The sequence below is a fragment of the Ostrea edulis genome, chromosome 8 (genome assembly GCF_947568905.1).
Source record: "Ostrea edulis chromosome 8, xbOstEdul1.1, whole genome shotgun sequence".
In the NCBI taxonomy this organism is placed as follows: Eukaryota; Metazoa; Mollusca; class Bivalvia; order Ostreida; family Ostreidae; genus Ostrea; species Ostrea edulis.
The window spans coordinates 47,877,690-47,889,742 of record NC_079171.1 but is presented as its reverse complement, the minus strand read 5'-3'; the positions used below and the strand labels follow the sequence as shown (position 1 = coordinate 47,889,742).

Here is a 12,053-nt window from a genome sequence, read left to right as displayed (position 1 = left end):
AGGAAGAGATACATGTATTAATGGGTTCCCTTGCTTTTAAAGTAGGTCAAAGTCACAAGGTTAGAAACGTTGATGCCATTGCTTGTACATACATTGTATTATTTAACATCCCTTTAGAAGTGTTTTCACTAATGTGGAGACGTCACTGACCATTGACGCGATACGAAAAGTTTTGTCACAAAGAATGTATAGCTGTCATACCAGCCCAAACTGAAGCCCTGTGTTACTGCAGTTGTGGCACGATAAATAATTGTCTCTACTCAAAGACCGTAACCGCCCAGCAAAGGCCTATATTTTGAAAATTTTCACTGACAATGATTGCATCTCTACATGAGTGAAAAATTGTCGAGAGGGACGTTACACAATATATAATCTTCTTTTTCCAATAGTAAATGCCGTGATTATGATTGATTGAATATCATTGAACGTCCTTCTGTAGAATATTTCACTCATATAGAGACGTCACCATTGCCGGTGAAGGGCTGCAAAATTTAGGCCTATGTTCAGCGCTGACGGCCTGAGCAGGGGGATCGTTATTTTGCCACACCTGCTGTGACACGGGACTTCGGTTTTTGTGTTCTCAGTTGAAGGGCCGCCCAATTTAGTCGTCTTTTACGACAAGCAAGGGGTACTGATGAGCAATTCTAACCTGGAACCACACAGGCTAATGAAGTTATTAGATGATGGTTGTATATTGTTAACGATCCTATTTTTATAACTCGGATTTAGTGGCCTAGTTTATTAACCATGGACAACAGTTATTTCGATATTGATAAATGGGGGTTCCCGAGTTTTATGATTCAGCCACCAGTGCATACCAATAACGATGGAAATGTCCCAATGTAGCGAGGAAAAGTGAGTATGAAATCCGTCAATTAATCGAGAGTTAATGTGTACATGGGTCTAACCACCACTTGGTAATGTTACTCTGTATTTGTTTTTTTTTCCCTTGTTTATCGTCCCTCTTGAGAATTTTCACTTATATGGAGACGTCACCAAGACCGGTCAAGGGGTTCAAATTTAGGCTTTGCTCGGTGCTTACAGCCATTGAGCAGTGTGGGTTCTTTAGCATGCCACATCCATGTTAAGGTCATCTCGGAGGACCCGCGACATTCGCAAATGATACCGAGCGTTTGGCGATGGAACAGTTACTACCTGTTAGTATGTCGCGGCCGGGATTCGAGCCCCGACCATCCGTATGCAGGGCGAACGTTTTATCTCTAGGGCACTTTAAAAATTTGTAATTACACTGTATGTAGGTATTGGAATCTCATATTGAACCTGTTATGCGTATTAAGCAACTTATGCAAAGGTAGATGTTTTTAAATCGTTCAACGTCGGTAAAAATATTTAACTGTTCATGCTTCCATCATTAACCCTGAGGTTTCTTTACAAAGTTAAAAATCCCGTGGGGGTCCGAGTTCGAATAGGTCTCCAGTACCCCTTGCTTGTCGTAAGAGGCGACTAAATGGGGCGGTACTTCGGATGAGACCGCCAAAACCGAGGCCCCGTGTCACAGCAGGCGTGGCACGATAAAGATCCCTCCCTGCTCACTGGCCTTAAGCGCCGAGCATATGCCTAAATTTTGCAGCCCTTCACCGGCAGTGGTGACGTCTCCATACGAGTGAAATATTCTCGAGAGGGACGTTAAACAATATTCAATCAATAAATAAACAAAGTTTATAATGTAAATAGCAATATATGAAAAATATATTCATTCAAATGGTAAGGGGCCGATCGGTGGAAAGAGGATCGCGCTCAAATACGCACGACGTCTCATCTCTGTCAGCGCGGGCTCGTATGCCGCTCTCGCCGGTAAGTGAGAAAATTTCCCAGTATACTTTCGGGAGGTCGGTGGGCTCTTACCAGGTACATTGTATCTGGGTTCTCTCTTCCACCAATAAAAACTGGGCGCCACTAGATTACTGAAAAATTGTGTTGTCGGAAAACATCAATCGATCATTCAAATGTTAAATGCTGAACTTCTTTACAGTTAAACCGTTTGTTGTATGTGATTTATTTCGTTTTAGGAACGAATTAGACATAGATCAATTCTTTCCTGCTGAGTATGCCGCCCCTTCCCAGATGGGGGATATATTGTTGCAGAGTGAATTCTTCTTCTGGCCTAGATGTTAGAGCGTTCGCCCCGCCTGCTGATTAACGGGGTTTGAATCCCGGCCGCGACAGACCTTAGTCTTTAAAACAGGTAGTGACTGCTCGGCACCAGGTGTGAATTTCACGGTCCTCGGAGATGACCTTAAAGACGGATGTCCCGTGGTACGCTAAAGAACCCTCACTGCGTAAGCGCCGAGCATAGGCCTACATTTGAAGCCCTTCATCGGTCTTGGTGACGTCTTCATATTAGTGAAAAATTGTTGAGCAAAATACAATCAATCTTCTTCCGGCGGAAAACAACCACGCTCGCTAGGTGGCGCGTCATGTTCTATTTTTATATCTAAAGGAAAAGCGGGACGAGGTTCCACCCTGTTTTTACGGGCTAGTATGGATAAACCTAAAGCTTACAAATGATGCAAAGTTAATCGTTCGGATCTAAAATAGCTATATTTAGCGTATCTCACATTCCAGAAAATCCCTTCGAGATTGAAGTGGTTAAGCAGAGCGAGTATATCACTGGTATTAAACTGATGATAGTAACGAAATATATATTTATTTTTAAATATAAATATAAAGTTGTGGTTGTTAAAATGGGGACTATTCCCTCCCCCACCCTCATTCTACGTGCATGCCTCAGAAGCACCGATATATCCATTATCGGATTTGCAATGCCGAAGTCGCCGTTCATTCCAATGGTGCCCAATATTTGTAAAGATAAATCATGACATAATAGCTTTCAATAGCTGGTATATGTCTTCATTCAATCCCCCCACCCCCACACCCCACACTTTTATTGATGATTTCCGACAACTCAGTCATTGAGTTAGCTGCAGAACTGTAGCTCTCTGAAAAAATATTTTGACATAACAGAGAGCTACAGAGCCACCCCTTATAAAAACCTTCGATTTACGGCGCACAAAAAGCTGCGCACGGTTGAGGCCTTATATCGTTGTATTCTTGAGTTACTGTCTCATAAATTTAATATCAAAAAATTCTTAACATATTTTCCTACTATACTTGTGTCTAAACATACCTTCAAATATTCATTAAAGCCCCACACGACCTGAAAACTCCCAGCTTCAAATGATTTTGTTTGTTGACGTAGCCATGTTAGGTAGCCGGGTCAGTTCGTACCCTGTTGTTGTTGGTATATATTCATAAAATTCGTTATATGTTATGTATTCGCTCTTCATTTATTATCAATACGAATAATTTATAGAAATTAAAAAAATAAAGTTTTTCTAAAGGTAAAATAAGCTCCTGATTCATGAAAATGCTACTAAAGTCCTTAACACTCGTGTGGCAGGGATGGAGACCGGACCAGACTAATGAAAGCCGCATTGCCGTGAGTTTAGCTATTTGAATAATTATTATTTAAAGGCACTGGGATGATATATTATTTAGAATATTTAGCTAAAATATTTGTGGGGATATTAGTTCACATCTAGACGTTATTGTGCAAGTATGGAAATTAACCAGGATTCGAATTGACCGGCTACCTAACATGGCTACGTCAACAAACAAAATCATTTGAAGCTGGAAGTTTTCAGGTCGTGTGGGGCTTTAATGAATATTTGAAGGTATGTTTAGACACAAGTATAGTAGGAAAATATGTTAAGAATTTTTTGATATTAAATTTATGAGACAGTAACTCAAGAATACAACGATACAAGGCCTCAACCGTGCGCAGCTTTTTGTGCGCCGTAAATCGAAGGTTTTTATAAGGGGTGGCTCTGTAGCTCTCTGTTATGTCAAAATATTTTTTCAGAGAGCTACAGTTCTGCAGCTATCATTGAGTCAGTTTTCTTTACCAATCGTCGATTGACTTTCAAGAGCTCAAGATCAATTCTTTTTATGTATCTACACCACCATTTTTTGGAAAGGATTTCCAAATGATTATATAGGGCCAATCGCAAGCTCCATCGCCTTTGTATGTTACTTTTACGGTAAAAGGAACAAGAAACACTTATCTGTAACAAAAATTTCTTTAGTTCGATTATACTTGCATAGAATCAAAGTCCATTTTAATAGGTTAAACACTTACACAAGACTTAGTGTATTTGCGTTAACTACGATAAACCGGATATGACCATGCCTAAAAAAGTACGACGTAATAGTGACTAAATGCAGAATAAACACGTATATGGAAGAACTCGAAAATCCCCTAAAAGACTTTTTGGGCATGTGTCGCGTGCAATTTTTGATGAGCTTTTATGTTACGGTCAAATGATAGATTTTGGGGGGCGTTTTTGTTGTCCAGACCGTAACTTTTAAAATGTCTTTGATGTTTGGCATGAGGGTATACCATGATAAGGCAGTGTGCCACGTGTCATTTGTAAAGACCTTGACCAGGGCGGTGCCAAACTTGTTATATAGTGTTTATATGTAAAACACTTAAATAACGTCTTCTTAAATGCTGTTGATACTAAATAGAAAGTAAATAGATATTTAGAAAGAACAGGTAGTCCTTTACCAAAATTGTAAATTTGGTGATCTCAGAGGGAGGGGTTTTGGTATTAGGGTGGGGCCAAAATGGTTAGTTATTAAATGTATGAACAACATACATTTTTAACTTCTTATTGATAACTACCATTCCAATTCTTTTCAAAATTGGTATGGAACAACTAGAACACAAATTGTAAATTTCAGGATTGCTGGGGCCTTAGGGGCGGGGCAAAAACTTCCCAAAATGACCACTTTTCAAAACTCTTCTTCTAACGAACCACACACATGTAAGAAAAACTAAATGCATAGTGATGTAGAGCAGGAAGGCCTCTACAAAAAATGTAAATTTCATGATTCCCAGGGTAGGGGTTCTGACCCCAGAGTGGGACCAAACTTGTTATATGTGTAAAACAAATAACATTTTCTTTAGTGATTTTGATACTAAATGGATATTTAGACAGAGCAGGTTGTCCTTTACCAAATTTGTAAATTTCAAAAGTCCTGAATCCCAGGGTAGGAGTTCTGACCCCAAGGTGTGGCCAAACTTACTATATAGTGTTTATGTGTATAACACTTAAATGCCATCTTTAGTGTTATTGATACTAAATTGAAACTACATATGCAAATGGATATTTAGAAAGAACAGGTAGTCCTTTATCAAAATTGTAAATTTGATGATCCCCGGGGTAGGGGTTCTTGACTCCAGGTTGGGGCCAAACTTAGTATACAGTATCTATCTGTAAGTTTGCTGATACTGCATAAAAATCTAAATGCGTACTTAGGAATAGCAGTAAAAGATGTACAAAAAAAATGGCAATTTTACACATCTTGTTTTATACTGTTGCTGAACACTAGAGTTTAGTTTAGACATTCAGAACAGGAATTTGTTTTTCTAGAGTTCATAGCCCTTGGGAGTAGGGATACTTTTTCACTAGTACTCAGGTGACTGATAAGGCCTGTGGACCTCTTCTTTGATGACCTTGACCATTAATGTAATCGTCAAATAGAATTTTTGGGCTAGGTCTTTGGTATGTGGGTATACCATAATTAGACAGTGTCGTGTGCCAGTTTTTCTGACATTTGACTTTGATCTTTTATGTAAAGGTCAAATAATAGAATGTTTGGAGCATTTTTTATTATCCGAACCACGACTTTTTGTGTTTTGACATAGGTCTTTGATATTTGGTATGCTGGTAAGTTTAATTTACTATTATATGTTCATAACAATGTTCCTTGTTTGAAGCTAACATACATTTAAACTAATGTTATGTACTGTAAGTCTTAATTAATTTTCAACTTTAAAGATTATCACGAATGTTTTAAATATTATGGAAAGTGGAAGGGAAGCCATCAGTTTTAGTGTGCTAGAATATTCTTCCTAGTTGAAATGAATGAATTATTGTAGATATTTTAAGTTTTCATTTCGAATACCTGAATAGGTATGTTCAATCATGCGGTTCAATAGAACCGGTTTTAATCGAGTAACGATGTAAATTCAGTTTAGGTCGACGCATAGAGCTGACAACACGTTTAAATTTTATACTAATCCAACTCGAATCTACATGTTTTGTAATTATAGTACGCTATATTGTTACTGTGTGTCGTTGCTAGTACATTTAGTGTATTATGTTGTTCTATTACTGATATTGTGTCAGAAATGAATGGGTTTTAAGGAGGTATGCTACACCAGAATAAATTGATATGGATGAAAAGTGGATATGTACAACAATACTTTGGAATTGAAAACTTTCAAATTTACTTTATTTAGTCAAAAAATGCAGTTTTAGTAGAAAGCAATTTGATACAAAAAAACCTGTTGGACTCGAACCCGCGATCTACAGTTCATCTTTTAACCTACTGAGCTACTCAGCAAGGCGATGGATTTTGAAATGAATAGATACATATTGCTGATATGTATATTTTCACCCATATTTATAACCGATTATGACGATGTAGAGTACCTCCGTAAGGGAGATAATTGGTATTTATAGAATTCGACTTGGTGTATTTTATCCAGCCTTTTCGGTACTGTGAAGGAGTTTTGGGAAAAACATAATTAACTCAGCTGTGCCGACTGTTGTAATACCTTATGTGAATTCGGTAAAACAATAATTTAGGTGTGAAAAAGCACTAGCATACGTGTGAAGTCAATGATCCTTAATTCTCTGATTGATGAAAGGTGAACGAACAGTGAAGATAATGAACAGTGATACATCTCACAACTCCTATCAGGAATACAGTAGAGAGGGTTAGGCAAACATAGACCCCCTGGATATACCAGATGTGGGATGAGGTACCTGGAAGGAGTAAGCATCCCCCATCGACCGGCCACATCCACCGCAAGCCCTGTATCTTGATCAGGTAAATGGAGTTATCCGTAGTAAAAATCAGTGTATAATTTTAAAAATGCTGACTTTAAATGAGGCAGTTGAAACCTTTGTTGATGTTAAGACCAAGATATCACATAATATACTCTACGATCGAGTTTTCATTTAATCATTCTGTGTATTATTATCCAGATTCCTGATTACAAATGGATGTAGCAATTTAAAACTATCGTACGAGATGTGAGACTAAACACAAACAAGAGTTTATGTATCAGCGTACCTGCAATGTACCAATGTAGGACCGGCAGTTTGATTGTCTATCGTTCGTCTCACGTGAGCATGAAACATGGCGAGGCAGAGCGGTTCCGGTAATTCATGATCCGTCCAGGCGATGTACTGATACTGTGTCACTATTCTTTTCTCGTTTAACTGCAATGATTGATTTAAAGATAAAGTATAAAGAGACGCCTATAACACTTGATGGCTAATGTTCAACTTCATTAACTTGCTGATATTTTACTACTAGACTACAGCATACAATGTAGCATTTTATACAGAATACATACTTATTTTTTATTCCCTTCGGACACAAATTTTCAAAATACTTCATTTAAATAGCCATCATATTAAAGCATGTTGTTGTAACAGTGTCTTTTATACTGAGGGTTTACTAGCTGCAGAACTGTAGCTCTCTGAAAATGAACAGAGAGCTACAGTTCTACCCCTAGCTGCAATAATGTAGACCGCTCTGATTTTTTTTTTTTTTGATTTTTTTTTTAGGGAGAGGGCTACAACTCCTTAGGATCTCCGTAATGGTGCAATGCGGGAGTGATTCGCTCCCGCAACGTTTGCGCTCATTCTAAACATTTCCTGACTTTCTTTACGTAAATAAAATCATATTCTATGTTTCTTAGTCAATATATAAATTTACAACCTGCTACTTAAGATTTGTGAGGCTCTATTCTACCGTTTTGAACAATTTCGATAAATTCCAATTTCTCGATTTATATTTGTGCACCATGTTTGATGTACTGAAGTATAAACTTCCGATTGTCAAGTCATTTGCATATGCCATATAAGGTAGTATTTACATGAATGGAAAAGTATGGAGGCGAAAGCTATTTCGTCGGTATTGAAAAGGTTTGAATTTAATATCAAGTTAAAAACCGAACAGCAGAGTGTAAATTCTTTCTGCAACAATATGATTTTCCTTTGTTGAAGTGGCTCGAATAACTACATTTTCGCGCTGATTGTCATTGTATAGGTTTTTCATTAGATCCACCTACGAAATCTCGCGATAACAAGCATGGCGGAGCAGACGAAGAATTTTGCATGCTGTACATTGTAGTTAATGAAAAACACCTTTATTAGACATGCCCGAGCACAAAGTTGGTACTCCTTTTGGTGTAAACAACATTTGGGACTAATACACAGAGTTTATTATCGGTTATTCATAAAATTATTTTGCACCATTACGGAGATCCTATGGAATTGTAGCCCTATCCCGAAAACGTCAGAATTAAAAAAAATTGGATAGGGCTACATTATTACAGCTATTCTACCCCTATTAAAATCCTCCGATTTATGAGATAGCAAAACAAGAATACAACGATATCAGGTCTCAACCGTGCGCAGCTTTTTGTGCGCCGTAAATCGAAGGTTTTTAATAGGGGTGGAACTATAGCTCTCTGTTCCGTCAATATATTTTCTGAGAGATACAGTCCTGCAGCTAACTGTTTGCCGCATGGTGTATTTGTGAAGCTATATACATGTATGTAGATAATTTTTTTCTAATTATGATTTGTCTAGGTACTGTCTAAGGGGAAATAAATCGCGGTGGAAATTTTCGCAATATTCGCGGTCTAGGGATCCGCGAATTTAAAAAACCGTGAATATTTTTATTTTTAATACACAATGTGTTTTTGAAAGGGGGGGGGGTGGCTTATAGTGATTCGGAATCCTCGAATTTATGAACCCTAAACGGGGGGGGGGGGGGGGGGGGGGGGGGGGGGGGGATTACAACCCGAGAAATTTCTCCCCTATAGAGTATTGCTTTTCCTTATGTATAGATTTAACTATTTTCATCGAATTTTAGTGTTTGTTGATTTCATTTATAGATATCTATATTATTTTCCTCGTGCTATCCTTTTTGATGCATACAGAAGAACGTGTGGATACCTTTTTATTGGTTACCATAAACTCGCGAATTGAATATGTCGCATAGTGTTTCTCCTTGGTGGTGCGGACGGAAATTACGTCATGTAAGAGGGATTGTTGCATATCTGGCCAGTATTGGTCACATTTAACCTACAATACAGAAATAATAAGATCTTTCAATGAAATCTCGCTGTTCTTTGATAATAATATAGAAAAAATAATTAACTAAAAAATGCAACCATAATGGATCTAGCGTGACTCGATTAATTTATTGTATATTGTTTAACGCCCTATACAGAATATTTAACTCGTATAGAGACGCAACCATTGTCGGTGAAGGGTTGTAATATTTAGACATATGCTCGGGTCAGGATAGATCCTCAGTACCCCTTGTCATAAGAGGCGACTATACCGGGCAGTCTTTCGGATGAGACCGCAAAGAAAGCACCGAACATAGGCCGAAATTGTACAGCCCGTCACCGGCAAATAGTGACGTTTCCATATGGTTGATTAATGTTTTCCACTACACTCAACACTTTTATGCCCCCCTTTGAAAAAGAGGGGGCATATTGTTTACAACTGTCGTTCGGTAGACCATGTGTTGTCCGCTCAATATCTTGAGAACCATTCACTTGATGATAATGATATTTCATATGTGGGTTGGTTATGAGTAGAAGAGGACCCCTGGTGTTTTTCAGGTCAAGGGTCAATCTCCTCTGGACATAGGAATATAATGTCTGCTGAATATCTTGAGAACCCTTTGCTTGAAAAACATCAAACTTAGCACACTGTTACATCCTAAGGAGTAGATGACCCCTATTGATTTTGAGGTCATATGGTCAATGGTCAAACCGGGCATAGGAATATACTGACCATTCAATGTCTAGAGAACCCTTTGCTTGACAGACATCAAACTTGGCACACCAGTACATCTGCAGAAGAAAATTACCCCTATTGATTTTGAGGTCACATGGTCAAGGGTCAAACTGGACATAAGAATATACTGTCCGTTCAATATCTTGAGAGCCCTTTGCTTGACAGACATCAAACTTGGTACACTGGTACAACTTCAAGAGAAGATGACTCCTATTGATTTTGAGGTCACATGGTCAAAGGTTAAGAGTCAAACAGGACATTAGAATATACTGTCCGCTCAATATCTTGAGAACCCTTTGCTTGACATACATCAAACTTCATACACTGGTACATCTTCAGGAGAAGATGACTCCTATTGATTTTGAGGTCACGTGATCAAAGGTCAAGAGTTAAACTGGACATTGGAATATACTGTCTGCTCAATATCTTGAGAACCCTTTGCTTGACAGACATCAAACTTGGTACACCGGTACGTATTCAGGAGAAGATGACCCCTATTGATTTTGAAGTCACATGGTCAAGGGTCAACCTGGACATTGGAATATACTGTCCGCTCAATATCTTGAGAACCCTTTGCTTGATAGACATCAAACTTAGTACAGTAGTGTATATTCAGGAGGAGGTGACTCCTATTGATTTTGAGGTCACATGGTCAAAGGTCAAACTGAATATAGTAATATACTGTCCACTCAATATCTTGATAACCCTTTTGCTTGACAGACATCAAACTTAGTACACTGGTACATCTTCAGGAGAAGATGACCCATATTGATTTTGAGGTCAAATGTCAATTGTTGAACTGGACATAGTAATCTGCTGTCTCCTATATTTTAAGAATTATTTGCTTGATTGACACCAAACTTGGTACACTGGTACAGCATAAGGAGTAGATGACCCCTATTGATTTTTATGTCACATGGTCAATTCACTCTTGACATAGGAAGATATTGTCTGCTCAATATTTTGAATTGATGATACTACTCTCAATTAAATGATGTGTGTGTATAACCCTTTTCAATTTTGCACCATGAGGGGCATATGTGTTTTACAAACATCTCTTGTTTCAGTTATCTTTTTAGCCCAGTTGCGTAGCAAATCTCGGCTTTTAATTTGTTGAAGGGTAGTCAGGCGGGCGGCATCCACAATTAGTTTGTCCGGTCTCTAACTGTCATACTTTTTGGTGCATCTTTCTGAGACATGCATGACATGATCACTATTTATTTTGAGGTCACGGTCACTTTGTCACTAAATGCCATAAATTTGAGTTTGTCTGCTCTCTAACTTTCATACTATGGTATCTTTGTGAAACTTAATTAACATGATCACATCCAAAAGAGGAAGGTTCCTATTTATTTTGAGGTTAAGGTCATTGTCACTAAATGCCATATATTTGAGCTTGTCCAGTCGTTAACTTTCATACTACTTGGTGCGTCTTTATCAGACTTGTATATATATTGATCACACCCAAACGAGGAATGTTCCTATTTAATTTGATGTCAAAGTCTCTTTTTCACTATATACTGAAGATTTGAGTTTGCCTTAACTTTTATACATGTACTTGATGGTGCATGTTTATCAGTCTTCAAATCCTGATGACATTCAAAATTGATGTTGCTTTTGAAATCCAAATGTCAAGGTCATTATCACACTAAATACTTATTGCGGACATTCAAAGCTTCATACTTATAAACTAGTGCATGTTTTTACTTCGAGAATGCAAGTGTGCATACTTTTCCAAACTGCTACTCGGCCATACGCATCTTTGATGCGTTTTAGCGATTTTTTTTATTGGTGGAAGAGAGAACCCAAAATACAATGTACCTGGGAAGAGACCACCGACCTACCGAAAGTAAACTCGGAAACTTTCTCACTTACCGGCGCGAGCGTTTCCATATGAGTGGGATATTCTCAAGTGGGAAGTTTAACGATAGACAATCAATCAATATACATACAACACATTCTTTTTTAACTGGGTTTGATAGTCTATTTGGAATCTGTTAGGGGGAAAAATATAGGATATATTTCTTTGATACCCATGGAGGGTAAGAGGTTTTATTCCATAGAACAAGAAATAATAAAAGTTAACAAAATGAATTTGGGAGGAAACTGTCCCGTGTTTGCCGAACTATCTAT

General features: G+C 38.0%; 1 protein-coding gene across 1 annotated transcript in view; it reads right to left on the bottom strand.

The window, feature by feature from the left end:
- Positions 1 to 12,053, bottom strand: part of LOC125663295 (receptor-type tyrosine-protein phosphatase alpha-like) — a 62,077-nt gene that overhangs the window by 20,184 nt on the left and 29,840 nt on the right. The window contains exons 17-18 of the mRNA XM_056147668.1: positions 9,066 to 9,194; positions 7,168 to 7,316 (exon numbers count right to left, since the gene is read on the bottom strand). Coding sequence (XP_056003643.1) covers positions 7,168 to 7,316; positions 9,066 to 9,194 — 278 coding nt within the window. The remainder of the gene's footprint in view (positions 1 to 7,167; positions 7,317 to 9,065; positions 9,195 to 12,053) is intronic.